This window comes from Phodopus roborovskii, unplaced genomic scaffold (assembly GCF_943737965.1).
Source record: "Phodopus roborovskii unplaced genomic scaffold, PHOROB, whole genome shotgun sequence".
In the NCBI taxonomy this organism is placed as follows: domain Eukaryota; kingdom Metazoa; phylum Chordata; class Mammalia; order Rodentia; family Cricetidae; genus Phodopus; species Phodopus roborovskii.
The window spans coordinates 3,090,245-3,108,737 of NW_026126599.1; the positions used below are offsets into that span (position 1 = coordinate 3,090,245).

General features: G+C 48.2%; 1 protein-coding gene across 1 annotated transcript in view; it reads right to left on the reverse strand.

Annotated features, from left to right (window-relative positions):
• Positions 1 to 18,134, reverse strand: part of Iqce (IQ motif containing E) — a 40,632-nt gene extending 22,498 nt beyond the window's left edge. Inside the window, exons 1-11 of the mRNA XM_051205501.1 lie at positions 17,962 to 18,134; positions 15,462 to 15,509; positions 12,587 to 12,632; positions 11,918 to 12,046; positions 10,191 to 10,261; positions 7,856 to 7,969; positions 7,690 to 7,740; positions 4,065 to 4,135; positions 2,762 to 2,834; positions 2,500 to 2,549; positions 468 to 631 (exon numbers count right to left, since the gene is read on the reverse strand). Of these exons, the coding sequence (XP_051061458.1) occupies positions 468 to 631; positions 2,500 to 2,549; positions 2,762 to 2,834; positions 4,065 to 4,135; positions 7,690 to 7,740; positions 7,856 to 7,969; positions 10,191 to 10,261; positions 11,918 to 12,046; positions 12,587 to 12,632; positions 15,462 to 15,509; positions 17,962 to 18,117 (973 nt within the window). The 5' untranslated portion in view covers positions 18,118 to 18,134. The remainder of the gene's footprint in view (positions 1 to 467; positions 632 to 2,499; positions 2,550 to 2,761; positions 2,835 to 4,064; positions 4,136 to 7,689; positions 7,741 to 7,855; positions 7,970 to 10,190; positions 10,262 to 11,917; positions 12,047 to 12,586; positions 12,633 to 15,461; positions 15,510 to 17,961) is intronic.
• Between the last annotated feature and the right edge of the window lie 359 nt (positions 18,135 to 18,493).

The window sequence follows — 18,493 nt, forward strand, 5'->3', positions numbered from 1 at the left end:
CTGCCTCAAATCTCAACCACTCCTTTTCCCTGAAATGTCAGCTCTGTCCCCTCCACAGTTCAGACAGAAAGTACTGGGGTCTACGGCCAAAAGTACATCTCAGCAGGAGAGCCCTCCCCTAGTCTATATTAGACCTGGGTTCCATCCTCAGTCCTACAAAACAAAGCAAAGGCCCTGGAGCCTGCAGGTCCCCTAGTCCTTGTTTTTTGCAGGCCCCACATTCAAGAGCCCGAGAACCAGATCTCTTCCTACATATCCACAGCCCCACGGGCCCAGGCTACTCGGACTCTCCCTGGACCACCTGTCTTACTGACAAAGCTTTTTGCACAGGTAAGGGGATACGTATGCTATGAGGCTTGTGACCAAATTCTCCATGTTTGAATGGGGTCCGCTTCCTATCTTTTCACCACAGAACGAGACATGACTTGTCTCCTGTCTCCCTTTGTGAGTGGCCTGTGGGCAGACACCTTTTATTTTGGTGACAGTAGGGGAATTGCTCAGCATGCGGTCCAGGTCCTCCTTCAGGCTCTGGTTCTCCTCTGTCAGCTCCTGCACGCTCCGGGTCAAGTTCAGCAGGGCACTGCTCATCTTCTTTTGCCTCTTCACACCCAGCTTCTTCTCCACTATGGGCCTGGGGGTAAGTGAGCAACAGGCTGAGGTGAGTCACACTTTTGGACTGACTTACAGACATCTCACAGGGACACAGATGGCTTCTTACCAGAACATTAACAATCAGAGAGGAAACCTACTCTAATCCCCACATTAGTGAAATGGCAACTCCAGTGGCAACTCTGCTTTTTTGTTTCCTTTGTCTTTGAGCCTGGAATGCCACAGTGCTCTACCAACTATGACATCTTCACTGCTCCCCATTTTTGAGACAGGGCCCCCATATGTATCCTAGGTTGTCCTGGAACTCAAGATTTGCCTGCCTCTACCTCCTGAGTGTTACCATAATGAGGGTGTGTTACCAGGCCCACCTATATTTTACTTTACTTTTGTACTTTGTGCTGGTGTATAAAGTGAGCATGGAGTGGGTTGGAGACGTGGTACAGTCCTCAGTTGTGGAAATGCTTACCTAGCACTCGGGTGGCCCTAGGTTCCTTTCTCAGGACCACCACATATTTATTTAAACCCATACATACATACATAGATAAAGCACTAAAATAAAGTCCTACAGCAGGGTGCCGAGCACCCCCTAGTGTTCCAAAGGCTGTAGTGCAGCTCTCTTGGTCTCTGGTTGGGTACTAGAAGATCACTATATATTATAAATCAGTTCTACATATTACATGTCTTTAAAGAGAAACACACACAACACCAGTCTCAGCATCTTTCTTGATGAAGATATAAGAAGTGAACACAGGGACCTAAGCCTGAATCTACTGCCCAGGACCAGTGGTTCAGTATTTACTAATTCAGAATCCCTGGATCACAGGATACTTACTTCCTGCAAATAACAGAACCTCCTCCACTTATCTGGCCTTTGAGTATGTACATGTGTGTGTGGGGTATATGTATATGTGTGCATGGGTACCAGGGTCAGAGGGGGACATCAGGTGTTCTGCTCCATCACTCTCCACCTTATTTCCTTGAGAAAGGGTCTCTCACTGAACCTGGAGCTAGGCTGGCAGCCAGTGAGTCTTATGGATTAGATATTTCTGCTGTGTAATCCCTTGGCCCCCTGAAACCCCTGCAATGCAGAAATAACTGTCTTTGTCTTACATAATAGACTAGTGCTTTACCATGGAGCTAACTCCTCAGCCCTACACGGCTCTTTAAGAGAGTGTCTTCCAGCTACTGTCTGGGATGAGTGGAGGCAAAGGGGAAAAGGACAGCCACTCCTGGTGCTGGCCACTTACACAGAAGCCTGTTATATATAGGCAGCTTTGGAGGTGCAAGGATTGTTGGCATTTTAGCATTGTATCGTTCAGGAACTATAGGTGCAATATACAAAGTAAAGAGACCTTAACTTGGGAAAACCTTAACATCAAAAACAAAACAGCGAAACAAAAAAGCTTGTTTCAAACAAGTAAGGCAGAGCCTGCTCTGCAAACCAGTGCTTCCCAGTTCTAGGCTGGGAGCTGCCATGAAGCTGGGCAGAGGGCTCAGTGGTAAAGTACCTGCTCTACACTATGAGGACTGGCACATCTGAGTTAAAAGCCAGCTACTGGCAGTGTGAGCATGACCCCAGCACTGGGAGACATAGACAGGAGATACTTGGGGCTCCAGGTTCCATGAGAGGCTCTGCTTCAGAAAACAGCGTGGAGAGCTATCAACAGATGAAGACACCTAATGTTGACTGGTGGTCTCCACATGTGCACACATGGTCATATACACATGAATATGTACACATGAATGTAATCCCCCCCCCCACACACACACAGTAAGCATTGCACAGCTGCCCAGAAAAGGGAGAGCAAGCCAGTGGCAGTAAGGGCTGCCTGACTTTGAGAGTGGCTTTAATAGTACAAAGAAACAAGAGATTCACACATGAGATCATACTTCTTTCCCGTGGCTTCAGTACTCGCCAGGAGGGTCTGCAGACGATGGATCTGTGAGATGCACAGAGAAGGTGTCAGAAACACAACAGAAGCCCGACAGTTTTCCCCCAATCTACAGTCAGCTTCCCAATTCTGGCTTTGTGCAGAGAGAGAAAACTATACTGTGGTGATCTCTGCACGCCCACTGAACCTGAGTGCATGCATAGCTGCAGGTTGCAGAGCACCAGGTCCCTCCCTACCCTCGTGCTTTAGGGTGTACACACCTCTTCATAGTATGTCTCCATGGCGATGCGCATCTCCTCCAGGTTGGTGGTCTTCATGTCCGTCTGCAGTTTGCTGGAAACCCAAGTTCAGAGTTAGCACGGTGGGACTAGCATCCAGAGGGCAGGCAGAGGAAGGACTCCCAGAAGTCAGAGAGGGGATGAGAAAGAGAAGCTTTGACCACATGAGTCTGTACTTCTGGAACAATCACACCAGACAGGGTCCTCCTGCCTGGCACCAGCCACTCCTCTGATGAGCCCACAGACCATGGACAGATGGTCTACTCTAAGAAAGGCTGCCCTGAAACACTACGGTCACTGGTACCAAAGGACCCTGGGTCACCTTCAGAGCAGAATAGCCCACTTTATAAGAAGACTCAGAGAGGCAGGTGTAGTGACACATGCATGTCATCCCAGCACTCAGGAGGCTGGTGCAGAAAGACCGTGAATTCAAGCTCAGCCTAGGCTACATAGCATGATGCTGTTTCAGAACAAGACAGGAAGAAAACCAAAAGCAGATCCTTTGCTCCCCACCACCACCAACAGCGTCCGTCACCTTGCCCTTAATATGCCACACACTTCAGAAAGAAGGCACAGGAGAAAGCAGAGCTCAGAGTCAAAACAAGAAATCAGCACACACCTAGACTCATGCTGCCAAATTTCATCAAGAAACAAGAGAGAGGCAGAAAGGCTGTAGGAATCGGGACACAGGTGAAGAGAGGCTGCCTCAGTTTCCCTGAAATGGACTTAACCACTTCTAAATTATCCCTTAGGCTTAGTGAGGCCAGAAAGCTGCAGAGAAAGCCCAGGGGCGTGAGGATGGGGGCGCAGCACAGTGTCTGCTCAGAGGCCTTGGAATCCAGACCCAGAATGTTCACACTGGACATCAAAGGTGATTTGCATGACAGGTGTGGAGGTGGGGGAATAAAACGTTGAGAAATGCTGTTTCCTAAGGACGTTTGAATTAAATAGCAGCTGAGCCTAAAGGAGTAGTCTAGTCATACAGGTTCCTCAGACCGGAGACAGAAGGCTTGAACGTTCAAGGTCTGTTTGCCTGGGCAATTCACGGAGATTCTGTCTCAAAACTAAAAGTGATAACGTGACTGAGGTAGAGTGTTTGCTTCCCACCATGACATACAGGGGAAGGAGGAGTTAACCCTTTTCAGTTTTAGATTGGAACAGGGATGTATGAAGCAAGAAGATAGAACAAACCCAACATGGAAAGGGTAGATGGAGGAGAGGCCAGTCTTTCCTGGCTCAGTGCAGACACTGGGGACCACCCACCACCAGCCCCCTCGGGTCGTACTTGATAGTGTTGTCCTTTTCTTTGCACTGTTGCTCCAGCCTGAAGATCCTCTGCTTGAGCCCGGTGATGACCTGCCAGCAGAGGGCCACCACCTCAGCACAGTCACCCACTGAGGGCTCAACCTGCTGGGCCTCCAGGGTAGTTGGGTATCCCTTCTAGGAGACCCTACAGACTCCAAGCTTCTCCCTATTGGGATTCTTGCACACACATCCCTCCCTCCCTCCTTCCTTAGTGCACTTCTAGTGATGACTAAGGGCCCCCAACCTGCTCCCTCACTGAGCAGTGCTGAGTGACTGGAGAGCAAGATGGAGGGTCAGAGGGCAGCAGCCAACCAACCCTCAGAGCCCCATAGCCGCTGTCCTACAGAACACACTGCAAATTTGAGGAGAGGGCTGGATGTGCAGTCAGCTGCTTGATAACAAAGAAGTCACCAGAACCTGGATGCTGTCCTGTGCCTGGGTCCCAGAAGAACCCAGCAAGCTGTTGCCCAAGGTCAAGACTAACTGCTCTGCTCCAGCAGGCCTGAGCCCTCCTTCCCCTTCTGTCTTCTTGGGGAGGTATTTCCTTTATAACCTAAACAACATTTTCTCTTTAAAGCCAGGGTCTCCCTGTGTGGCCCAGGGTGGTGTTTGACTTCATATCTTTCTGTATCAGCTCTGTGTGCTGAATTACAAGCTTGGAATACCATGACTGGCTTACAACTGCTACTTTGAATCAACTTCAAACACACACACCACACACACACACACACACACACACACACACACACACACACACACACAGAGAGAGAGAGAGGCATGCAGCACTGGAACAGTGAAAATACAGGGTTTGGCTTGGAGACATGGCTCAGTGGTTAATTAAGAGCACTGGCTCTTCCAGAGGACCCAGGTTCGATTCCCAGCAACTATACAGTGGCTCATAACCATCTGAAACCCCGATTCCAGGGAACATGCTGTCCTCCCCTTCTTCTGACCTTGGAGGGCATTGGGTATGTATGTAGCACACAGACATACATGCATACAAAACACCCACACAGAAAATTAAAAATTAAGGAAAAAAAGACAGGGTTTTCACTTTGAAAGTACATGTTCACTCATTAATGAATTCTACATCTTCTTCCAATGTCTTAAGTAGACATCTCAATTAACAGAACACTATTAGACATGTACTTTATTCTTTCCCTTTTGAGATATGGTTTTGTGTAGAGCAGACTGGCCTTAAAATCCTATACGGTGGTGGTGGACGCCTTTAATCCCAGCACTCGGGAGGCAGAGAGGCAGGCAGATCTTTGAGTTCGAGGCCAGCCCGGTCCACAGAGCTAGTTCCAGGACAGACTCCAAAGCAATACAGAGAAAAAAAAAAAATCCTTCTTTACTCCAAGATGACCTTGAATTTCTGATCTTCCTATTTTCAACCCATGAATGCTGGGGTTACAGGTCTACAACACTATACTTGAATTTTAAAATATTCTTTAAAAAGCTTAACACTGGAGCCTGGCAAGATGGCTCAGTGGGTAAAGACGCTTGCCGCCAAATCTGATAACCTAAGTTGGCTCTCTGGGACCCACATGTTTGGATTTGTTTTTGTTGTTGTTGTTGTTGTTTGTTTGTTTGAATTATTTACTTTGGATGGCTTTGCAAATTGTTGACCTGGGCAGCTATCGTCACCCCTGGGTCAGGAGAGTGGGTCTATCGAGAGCAATATGACAGACCAGATGCCACCCCGTGGGTCCCGACAAGCAGGCCCTGCCAGCACTAATATTTGGTGTGTAGATTCTGAGTATTTCTGTTTTTATCTAGACCCTGCCAAATCTGGTTTGTATTATCCTTGCTAATCTTGTTGTGTAAGGTTTTACTCAGAGTAACTTAAAATAATTCCTTTCCTCCCAGTATGCAGTGCTGGTGAGATCAGAAGTCAAGTCCACGGCAACCACCACCCCTGCTTTCCCTGAGCCTGGGAACAACAGGAAGGAGCCAGATTTCGGTAACCCTCTGAAACTCATTTTCCTGCTTTTAAAATGAGGGGGGGGGGGGCTGGCTCAGTAGCTTGTTGCACAAGCACTGAATTTGGATCCTAAGCATCCACATAAAAAGCCATTGTGTCACTGTATGCCTGTAACCTTAGCACTGGGGAGGTGGAGACAGGAGCACACAGACACAGGCATGCATGAACACATACATACACACACACACACACACACACACACACACACACACTATCTTCCAAAAGATGAAATGAGCTCACAGAGGTCACAGACATGCTGACTGCACAGGAGGCAGAGACAGGTGGATCTCTGAATTCAAGGCCAGCCTGGTCTACAGAGAGAGTTCCAGCACAGCTAGGGCTACACAGAGAAACCCTGTCTCGAAAACAACAAAAACATTTTCTTGATCCAGCAGCATGTGCCTGTGGTCCTAGCACTTGAGAGGCTGAAACTGGGGATTGCTTGAGGCCAAAAGATGTAAGCCAGCCCAGACAACATAGCAAGACCCTAAATAAATACTTTTCTTGTGGACATATACTGGTCTTTCACAAGTGTTAGGTGTTGACTTTGAGTCCTAAACATAGACTGTCTTTAATCATTAATATTAAATGTGTATTTCTACATGATGATATACACATATATGTGTATATATATATGTATATATGTGTGTGTATATATATACACACACACACACAATTTTCAGACTCTTAAATATTTTTATTGCATTTATTGTTAGGGGTTGGGTGAGGAATGTGTGCCATGACCCTCATGTGGAGGTCAGAGGACAACTTTCAGGGGCTGACATCTCCTTCTATGTGGGTTTCTGTGGTGGGACTCAGGCTATTAGGCTTGGTGGCAAGTGCCTTGATGCCAGTCTTGTTGGTCCTATCTCACAAATCTTACAGCTGGAATATCTTCAGTGACTACAGATATTCTGTACACGCCTGACAGAGAACACTGCTGTAACCTAAGGCCCTGCTTCACGGCATTCTTTCAGTCCCCCTTTTAGTCTTGAGGCTTTGCTTCATGATGTCAAGCTCATTAACCCATTGCTGTCTTACTCCTTGAACCTTGACTAGTGGGGACAATGACATATTCCATACCCCATCCCAATCCCCACCTCATTTTAAACAGAATTTAAACAGAAACTGCGGTTTGGAAGTAATTTCCAAGTTGTACACTGAGACTCTGCTGTTGTGGTTTTTGGTTTGTTTGTTTGTTTGTTTTTTTTTTTTGCATTCTGAGACAGGGTCTCATGTAGCCCAGGCTGGCCTCTATGGAACAGAGGCTTGTCTTGAACTCCCAAATGCCTTCTTCTATTTGCTCACTTTCTTATTTATTTATTTATCTATTTATTTATTTAGCGGTGTTTCCTCCCTGGCCCTGTTCTGTAGATTGAAGTCAGGGTTCCACATTCTCACCCTGCCCCCAACCCAAGCCTCACTATAATTGTGTAGCATTTGTTCTACCTTTTTTAGCCTCTGTTAAACCTGCTGCCCCCTGAAATTCCTCAAAGTATCATCCTGTGACCTCTGTGGCTCTAAAAACAATAGTTCTAGAGAGTTCTGAGCCCATGCCCTTCCTGCGGTTCCACTATGAGATAAATGGAAGGCTCTCCTTGGAGCTGGAGGCTCTACTCACCCAACCAGTGTCCGGCCTTTTCTCGGCCAGGGTTCGCACAAAGTCTGGGCCCTGTAGGAAGCAGATGGAGACATTAAGCCCATGGTGGCTTTTCCTCCTGTCTGCTTCCCACGGCACCACTGGCATCACTAGGCAGCAGGAGACCTCTGTGGGCCCTGGGACTTACTCGACCTGGATCCAAAAGCTGTTCTATTTGGCGATCCTTTCTGTTGTTTTCCTCTTCCAAGCGCCGAAGCTTTGTTCGCATGAGATCCACATCACTTTTCTGCATATGTAAGGACTGGGAAAGAAAAGGAGGGTGTGGTTGGCAAGATGGTTCAGCAGGTAAAGGTGCTTACCATCAAGCCTGATGACCCAGGAGGGACAAGAACTCACACATGCACACACTCAGGCACACACACAGTGGAAGGAGAGAACCATCTTCTCTAAGGTGCTCTCTTACCTTTATGAACACACAAAATAAATGTAAAAACAAAACTCAACCAACCAACCAAAAGCAAAGAAAAGGTAGGCCATGAAGGTCTCCATGAGTACAGTGAATCCTGATTTGGGGAGGTTCTTTCTTTCTCTTTTTTCTTTAGTCCAGACCAGCCTAGACCTGGCAGTAATTCTCCTGCCTCAGTTTCCCAACTGCTGGGATCACAGCCATACTTGGCTTTGAAAGAGGTTTTTAAAGCCCTGGGTGTCACAGGGGCCGGGGAGATGGCTCAGTGGTTAAGAACACTGACTGCTTTTCCAGAGGACCTGAGTTCAATTCCCAGTCTCCACATGGTGGCTCACAGCTATCTATGCCACAGAATCCATGGGATCTGGTGTTCTCTTCTGGTCTACAGATGGGCATGAAAACAAAACATTGAAAAAATGTAAATAAACAAATCTTAATTTTTTTTTTTTTTAAAGCCAGAAATCGGTGGCACATGCCTTTAATCCCAGCACTCAGGGGGTAGAGGTAGGTGCATCTCTGAATTCAAGGCCAGCCCAGTCAAAAGTTCCAGAACAGCGAGAGCTATCCCAAGAGATCCTGTCTTGAAACAATCCCCTCCTCCAAATTCATCAGTGTCAGGTATTGGGGCAATCTGGCAGCAAGGGGTGAAGAGGGTAATCCCAACACTTGAGGTACAGGAAAAACCAACGCACCTGAAACCCTTCCCATTACAACGCCAATGGCAACCAGCTGACAAATACTTGTATGCCTGTGAACTTTGGTCCTGAAAAGTCCCAAAGTCCTGTACCTTCTTCTGTCACACTACATAACGCACGCAGTCTGATGCTCCTTAGCAATACTAGCCACAGGGCTGGAGAGATGGCTTAGCAGTTAATAGCACATACTGCTCTTGCAGAGGACCTGAGTTGAGTTCCCAGCACCCTCAATGGGTTATTAAAATATTGCCTATTACTCCTGCCCTAGTGGATTCAATGCCCTCTGATGGTCTCCACAGGCACCTGTACCCACATACACATAGGCACACATAAGCACACAGAGGAACACACACACACACACACACACACACACCATTAAGAAAAATAATAATGAAGTTATACTAGCCCTCAGCTGTGTCTGAGGAGAGACGTTCCCAACATCCCTCTATGGATTTTTTTTTTTTTAACCAAACTTTGGCAGGCCAAGGAGAAATAGATCCTGTAAACAACTCTTACATTTTATTTTTTGCAGTCCTGAGATTGAACCTAGGACCTTGCGTGTACTTGACTGGCACTCTACTGTTAAGCCACACCTACAAATCCTTCACTGATAGACTCTAGGCAAGGACCCTACCACCGAGGCACACTCCAGCCCCTCACTGGGGGATTCTAGGCAGGTGCTCTACCACTGAGCCACACCTTGAGGGCCTTACTGTGGGATTTATTCTACACAGCACTCTGATCTTCCACGATGGAACACTGTATCTTATACATTCTACAAAGTGCTCTATTACTATGTCTCCAACTCCCTTCAGGCTGAGCTCCAAAACCTTACAAGGATGAGTTTGAATAGTCGGGGTCATTTTCCCAAAGGTCTATTTCTAACCAAAAACATGGCTCCCACTGTTACAAGGTACCATTTGTAGCAATCATTTATTGTTGGGGGCTCTCCACATCCACTACTGTCTCCCAGGCAGAGATAGAACCTCTCTACACAGCCTCCTATGTCAGCTCAGCCTCAGTTGAGAATGTTCACTCAAGGGATACAAGTCCTTTTCAGGGGGTCCTTTTGCTGCTGCATAACCAGCATGTTTGCATTTTGGAGACAGGGTCTCATATATCCCTGGTTATCCTTGAATTCACTATGTTGCTCAGCTGGCTTTGAACACTTTACTCTCCTGCTTCCTCAGTGCTGGGATGACTGGCCTACACCTGCATGCCTGGCAAGCCCTCTACCTCTTCTGCAGTTGGCTGCTATGGACTCCACGTGACTGTCATTCAAGTCTCAGTATGATACTGACTTTCAGTCAGTTAGAGAAAGCCTATCACTGCCAATCAGAAAGGAGCAGAATAGACCCTACCTTCTTCAACTCGATGATCTCGTCATACATGTCCTCCTTCTCTCTGTAGACAGAAGTCCCAGAGACGTGACCTGAAGAAAGACACACACCTCTTAGGACATCGTGGGACAGTAGAAAGGACCTTTGGTTATGCCTGAAGGGAACCCTGAAAGTTAAAACACTTGTTTGCTGAGATAGATGAGTCTCACTGGATAGTCCAGATTGCCTGGAGTTCAAGAGGGTCCTGCCTCAGCCTTCTCAGTGCTGGAGAGACGAGGGAGTACACACCAGCCTGGCTGACTGAGGGTCTGAGTGCCTGTGTGATGTATACATGTGTACATCTATGTGTGTTGCGAGCCTGTGTTTATGGGGAGGTCAGAAGAGGATATTGGGAGTCTGCTCTATAGCTTTTTGCCTTATCCCCTCACTGACCGTGGTTCTAGGCTGGCAGGCAGCAAGCCCTGGTGTCTTCCTGTCTTTGCCTACCACAGTGCTGGGTTACTGGGATCATACCTGGCTTTTTGTATAGGTGCTGATATCTGAACTCAGGTCCCTGTTTGTATAGAAAATGCTCTTACCCACTGAGGCATCTCTCCAGGTATGTAGGTCTTAATAACACTTAACCGGTTATAAATCCAAAATATCCAAATAAGCCTAAACTGTAACCTTAATCAGTAGATTTGGTTCAGAGGGAAATGGAGCCAGCTGTAACCATGCTGGAGAGCTGTTCCTCTCTACTAAGGCCCAGAGAGGCCAACAGCCCCATGGGCAAACACTAGTAAGGAACAAACAAGGAACCAGCAAGGTGGCCTGGCAGGTAACAGCACTGGTTGCCAAGCCTGAAGACCAGACTTCCATCCCAAGGCTCCCCATGGTAGCAGGAGAGAAATGACATCACAATATGTCCTCTGACCTCCACATGCACACCACAGCGCATATACAGCCCACCCATTGGTAAGGAATTTAATGTAATTCTATTCAAGAAGGTGACATGGTGGGTTGGCTATGAGACTCTTCATGAATCACTGTCCCTCCGAACATTCTAGAATGCCTTTCAGATAGAGCTTCGTGCAAAAAAGAAAAAAAAAAAAAATCTCACCCCTCAATTGCTAGAGGCTTTCCTTTCTGCTCTCCTGGCCTTGTCCCTGGGAACATGCTCACCATGACTGCCAGAACGCCTGAGGTCTGCCCTCTTCGCTCTCACGGCTTCTGTCAGGTGGTCGGGAGTGCAGCTGTGGGGGTGGGTCCATGTGTGCTCCAAGGTAAGCATGGAGCTCAGGGGTTGGGTCACACTTCCTGGTTTGAATGTGCATGGATTTAACAGGGCAGGTGCAAGCACACAGTCTTCGAAGCTCTACCTCCCCCATCAAGCTCCAGGGGAGGAGGGTTCCAGGAGATGGGGGTATACTGGTAAATGCCTAACAAGCAGCTCATGGAGATCAACTCAGGAAACCTGTATCTGTCACATGTGCCCATTCCCCTGGTGTAAAGACTCCCACTTCAGGCTTCCAGTGTGACTAAGACCAGCTCCCAGAAACCTTAACAGTTGTCTCCTGTAAGCTGGTAGGAACTGGCTCCATCACACCTCTACCCCAGGTGTGAGACAACCCTGACATGTTCGATGTCTTTGAGAAGGTGAAGGACAAGCTCACTGAGACCACACAGCTCACACACGCTAACTCAAATCATTGTCAAGTTCCCACACTTTGTCTCAAGCCTGAGCCCCATCCATAGGAGGAGTCACTTACCAGGCTTTGAGGATCCCAGCCACAGCTTCTGTGGGGTCAAGGACATTCTGCTGCTCAGAGGCATGCTCCCTGCTGTCTTCAGAGACCGCCAGGATGTCACTTTTCTGGGCTTGGAGTAGTAAGGTGACTCTGAGGAGGTAGCATGCAGTTTAGAGCTGTGGTACCACTGGGCCTCAAACACCTTCGTTTTACAAAGGCAAAAACTGGTAAAACACAAGATGCAAAGGGCGCTCCAGGCAAACACCAAGAAGTGTGATAATTTACTGACTGACTTACTAAGGTCTTATATACTGATAGGCCAGGCCAAACTAGAAACTCTGGGTTCAAGAGACCCTCTTCTTTTGTTTTTTGAAGATGTATTTTATTATTTTAAATCGTGTATAGGTTTGTGTGTCTGTGTATGGGTGAGTACAGACAGGCACCGTGGCAAAGACATTAAATTCCCTGGAGCTGCAGTTACAGATGGTTGTCAGAGGGCACTGGGAACCAAACACAGGTCCTCCAGAAGAGCAGAAACTGCTATTAACCACTGAGTTATTTATCCAGCCCCTCCTCAAACCACACCAGAAAAGCAACATCCTTCACTTTCTTCAGGACACAGGCATAAGGCCATTCTTGGCACACTGCAGAGTCACGTGGGAATGAAGGGACAGCAAGTGTCATACTCACTTGGTGATGTAGAAGGAGGTTTGTGGAAACCTTTTCTTTTTGTTTTCTGAAAGAAAGAAGGAGCAACATGAAGCATGCTGGGCTTTCTGAGAGACCTCAGTGGCAGCACTGGCAAACTACACCATGCTCAGTGGAGAACAAGGGAGACAGGCCCTGACAGAGACCCTGGCCAGGGCAGACCTTGTGGAGGCCTGAGAGATGCTTGGGAGGCCCAGGGCTAGGGTCAGGAGTCAAAAAAGTCAATCTCTCTGAGTGTGGTGGTGCACGCCTTTAATCCCAGTACTTAGGAGGTAGAGGCAGGTGGATCTCTGCATTCAAGGTCAGGCTGGTCTATGGAGTGAGTCCCAGGACAGTCAGGAATACACAGAGAAACCTTGCCTTGAAAAACCAGAAAAAAGGACTGCTGTCATTGTTCCTGCTCTGCATGCTGGTGAGTACCTGTGTGCCCATGCATGTGTGGTAAGATGAATCCCTTCTAAGTAAATTCATGGTAGATCCCCATTTAGGAAGAGAAACCCAGGAAGACAGAGGATGCTGTGTGGAAAACAGTCTCCATGGCAAACAGATGCCCATGCAGTCTGTTGGGAAATAGGCTTGGTTGCTTCTAGGGCAGGGCTGTGGTAAGAAACCTGCTCTCCTAAGTGCATTCAGGCTGGGTGTGACGGAGTAGCATGTGATGTGTCCTTGCTCCCCCTCTGGTGGAAACACTGTGCTCTATGTCTCAGAGAGACTTGGACTCTGCTTGTCCGGTGGCTCATTCCACAGCCTGTGGCATCAGGATCGCCTTTGTGCTGAGTATCTTGGGCTCATATCCCTATGATATAGAGGAAAGCTCCTGGCTGTGGACACCTGTTGTATATATAACAACTTCCTCCCAGATTGAAACATTCTATCCCACAGGATGCTCCTTAGCACGAAGATTCATTAGGCTCCTTCCTGTCAAAGTTGAGAGTCATTCTCAGGGAAGGAAACCTAAGAAGACTCTCAGACTCCGAAGACAAGACCAGCTGCTGCTTGGCAGAAGTCTAGATCAGAGCCACTTGGATAGTCTCCAATCTGTTGAGCTTCCTGCTGACTGTTCATTGTGCTTCATGTTCCCAGCTTTGTGAGCTGTCACCTATGCTGGGCCTTGGTAATGCAGCTGTGTTTGAGTAATCTTTGTTCCTATCAAGTAACCTCTCACTGATACTCCTCTAAGTAACCCCTTCACCAAGTTGGACTTTGGTGGTATCTGTGTTTTGGTCTGTTGTGGGATCCCTGTCTGGGGTGAGTAGATGTGTGTGCTCCGTCTCTCAAGGAAAGGTTTTGTCACACAAAAACACAGGGGTCCCTCCTTGGGGACAACAGGCTTGTAAGGCTTCTAAATGCAGTTGAGACTTCTTGTGTTGGGTCTCTTCAGAGCTCATGTATAGCTGGAATCAAGTCTACACTAAGGGTAACTTCATTGGCTTGTCCCTAAGTGAGCACTTAGCATGCTGCCTTTGCCACTCAGCACAATTTACGAAGAACCCAAGAGGCTAGCCAATCCCCAGAGTCACTGGAAGTGCAGTTCCACTGTAGAGGGCCTGCCCAGAATCCCCCAGTGAAGGACTGGAGTGTGGCTCAGTGGTAGAGCACCTGCCTAGAATCCCCCAGTGAGGGGCTGGGGTGTGATGGGAGATGTCATTCTGTATATGTTTCTCATACTGGTTAATGAATAAAACACTGTTGGCCAATAGGAAAGCAAGAGAGGAGGGACTAGGAGACAAGGAGGAAAGAGGAAGTAGAAGGAGGAGTCAACATGGAGAGACTGGAGAACAGAGGTCCCGGCCCACTTTCTCTGGTAAGACCACGTGGAAGTACTTAGATTAATAGAAATGGGTTAATAATTAAGACAGATCTAGCCGATAAGAAATAAGTAACTGGCCAACAGCATTATATCAAATACAGAGTCTCCGGTGTGTTAATTGGGGCTGGTGTGGCAGTGTGACTGACCGGCAGCAGGAGGGGAGGGAAAAAACCTACTCGAACAGGGGTGTGGCTCAGTGGTAGAGCACCTGCCTAGAATCCCCCAGTGAGGGGCTGGGGTGTGGCTCAGTGGTAGACTGTGTGCCTATAGGGCATGGCTCTACAGTGTTTTCTTGACTAGTTCCTAGCACTCTGGAGATCCAGTGTGAGCTGCCATGTGGGTATGGGAATTGTATCTGTACACTCTGCAAGAGCAGCAAGTGCTTTTAGTCATGGAGTTATCTCTTGAGCCCTTCATAATTAATTTCTAAAACTAGCTTTAAAATGATAACCTCTGTTTTCATTATTATTTTGTTCTTGCTGCTACTGTTTGAGACTTAAGTAGTCCAGGCCAGATGACTTTAAACTCGCCCCCTCCCACCTTGCCTCCACCACCTCCCAAGTGCTAGGATTACAGGCATGCACCACTGTGCCCAGTTTGTGCAGGGTTAGAGATGGAACGTGGGGCTTCATGCCTGCTAGGTAAGTTCTCTACCATTGAGTTATATTCCTAGCCTTTAAAATTGATTTCTAGGGCTGGAGAGATGGCTCAGAGGTTAATAGCACTGGCTGCTCTTCTTAAGTTCAATTCCTAGCAATCACATGATGGCTCACAACCATCTGTAATGAGATCTGGTGCCTTCTTCAGTTGTGCAGGCAGAACACTGTATGCATAATAAATAAATCTTAAAAAAAAAAGAAAAAAGAAATTTATAAAAAACTTTTCTACAAAATAAAAAGTTTAAAAATGATAACTACCAGACTAAAACTTCTACAACAGAAGCAGCTCTGGGAACCAGTGCTCTGAGTCTCCTAGCACTTGGGGAGACTTCTACACACACATCCAAGGAGCACCCATATGGAGACAGTCACCCTGACCTGCACTCACCGTCTCAAAGTCGGAATCAAAGGTAATTGCAGACAGACTGTCATCTCCCTGGAAAAAATGCAAACAGGGTCATTAGAAGGCACCTGCTCAGGTTTGAAGTCCCATTTGAAAGCTGCCTGTGCCAGCTGCCCCAGCGGAACCCAGCATGTCCCACAGGCCAGCACAGGAAGCCAGGGACATCTGCATCCTGAGCAGCCAGTGTGCTGTGATAAAAGGAGGGGTGGGAGTAAGGGGATGCTTCAGTTATGAAATTATGTGCTGGTCAAGCTCGACCTGAATTCGATCCACTGCTGGGGGTAGAGACAGGTGGATCTCTGGGACTCAGTGGCCAGCCAGCCCAGCCTACTTTGTGCATCTGAGACCCTCAAAAGAGGGGTGTGTGTAGATAATGTCTGAGGAATTTCATGTGACATCCTTCAGGCCTCCATTCATGAACACATGTAGAAAGAGGAGGGAGTGGAGGGGTGGTTATTAAAGGTTCTGTCCTGCCGAGACTCTATCCACTGAAGTATGGTGGGTCCTCAGGACAACTGTGTGACTTTGAGAACATTCTCAGCTCAAAAGAGGCATTCCATTTCTCACTGTTCTCCCTCCATCTCCCATCTTCCACTTAAAGGATGGCGACTTCCTCTGCCCATATCCTGGGCATACATATGTTTTAATTTCATGTTTCCTGTTTAATGACATTTAAACTTTCTCTCTCTCACTGTGTGTATGCACATGTGTATGTAGGTGCCTGTGGATGCCAGAAAGGTTGCCAGATCCCCTGGAGGTGGACTTACAGCTGTGAACTGTCTGATATGGGTAGGGAACTGAACCCCAGTACTTTGAAAGAGCAACAACTACTCTTAACTGTTGAGATATCTCTCCAGTCCCCACCTCGCAATATACTTTATTTTTATTTGTTGTACATATGTATCTGGTGTGCTTATCTGTACATGTGTGTTCATGTTTGTGGACCTCTGAAACAGACACTGTGTGTCTTCCTTCACACCTTTTCACTTTGACACGGGCTCTCTTACTGAACTCACAGCTTGACAACTGTGGCTCATCTAGCTAGCCAGCATGCCCAGGGGATCCCGTCTCAACTTCCTGAACATCGGGGTTACAGGCAGCAGCTGTACCCATGGGGCTTTGCTGTGGGTTCCAGAGATCTGAACACTAGTCCTGGTGCAGGCCAGCATTTTATCCCTGGAGCCTTCTCCCCAATTTTAGGTTACATTTTGGAAAACATCTCTGAGTAGTGCCAATAAGGATTTGGGAAACTGAGGCAGAAGGATGCCGAATTTGAGGCCAGCCTGAGCTACATATGGAAAGTGCTAGCAACAACATTAAGGGTAAAAGTTACAGAATAATAGAAATATGATGTTTTAACTTAAGGGGAAACAATGCAAATGAAAAAGACAACAAATATTAATTGTCCAGGTTATGAATAACTTACCGAAGGCACTGATATTTCAATGCATTTTCTTTGTAATTAAACACAAGAAGGTTTTAACTTCTTCAAGGTTTGGAGAAGTGGTTCAGTGGGAGAGCACCATGAGGGGATGGGGGCGTGGCTCAGTGGTAGAGTGATTGCCTGGGCTAGGGATCTGACTTGGCAGTGAAGTGCTTGCCTAGAATCTCCCAGTGACCCTGTTGGGGATGATCATCTGTAGCATTCTGGCCTTGCATGAGGGGTTCAGTCTCCAATAGCACACACAAAGCAAATAGCGACTGACCACCCAAACTAGGTAGGACCTTCCTCTGCAGGGGCAAGTAGGAAATCCTAGTTGGCTCTAGGCTGACCAGAAGCACAGTCCCTTAGTCAGTGTGGAACCTCCCACGGGTGTTCCTTGAACCCTTGACAAGTCATTCTGTCCATGGCCAGGCTCCTGCCTACTTACTTCAGTCCCCTTCTCAATATGATCGAGGAGGGCTTGCTTTCTGTTCCTTGGACACGGCACTTTACCGCCTCATAGCCTATGCATTTATTGTTCTCGCTGACCCTAAACCTGTACCATAGTCTTCCTACTTATCTTTGAGATTAGGAATATCATCCCATAGTTTATCCTATAGCTCCCACTGGAATGCACAAAGTTCACTTGGTACCGGCACGCACAGAGGGCCAGAGGGTCCACCCCGCAGCGGGAGACCGAGGGCAGCACGTTTCTTCTAGAGACGCCTCTCTGACCCGTGCAGGGTGGGCCATGGGGGTGGAGGCCTTCTCCTTTGCGTGGGATCACTCTGAAGAGTCCCTGGAGTGCAGCCTGCAGCAACACTTATGAGGTGAACTCGTCACCAGTCTGCTGCGGCTTCAGACCCGTAGCGCGTGCGGGAGGACGCAGTCCCGGGGGCTTCTTGGAAGCAATGGCCTCCACGAGCGCAGGCCGGAGCTGCTGGGGCGCGGGCACGTTGGCGGCCGACGCCCGGGGTTGGCTCTTGTGCGGTAACAATCGGCCTGCGGGAGCTGGCTGCCACCGTGCTCCTCCTGTCTTCCCGTCGCCCCGGGTCTCCTTACCGTCTCTGAGGCTAGATCCGCGGTGCCCTGACTCATAGTGGCGGCGCTGCGCGGCCTCCTGGGCGATGCGAGATCGGCCCTTAACGTGGAAGGCCTGCCAGCAGCCCCGCTGCCATGGCAACCGGGCCTCGGCCACAGGGCCCCGGATGTGGACATTCCTCTGGTTCTCGGCTAATCGTGCGCGCGCGCAGTGAGGTCGGTCGCGGGGCCGACCATGCACTCTCCTGGGATTGTACTGCGCAACCGCACCTTGTCTCTTGTGGGTTTTCGGTTTCTCGTGATGCATGAATTGAAACCAGGGCCTCCTGCATGCTTGGACGGCTCTCTCTCTCGGAGCCACGCTCTCAGCTGCAATTTCAGGACCTTGAGTTGGGTTTCAGCAGACAGTGGCTGCAGTTGTGTAGTCCAGTGGGCAGGGGTCTCGAGGGTTGCCATGCTGAGTAGACAGACACAGGAGACAGGGCGGAAAGCACCATCGTTAGTGATAGGCACCTATTTAAATGTTTATTTCCCTCTAAATAATCTGAGATGT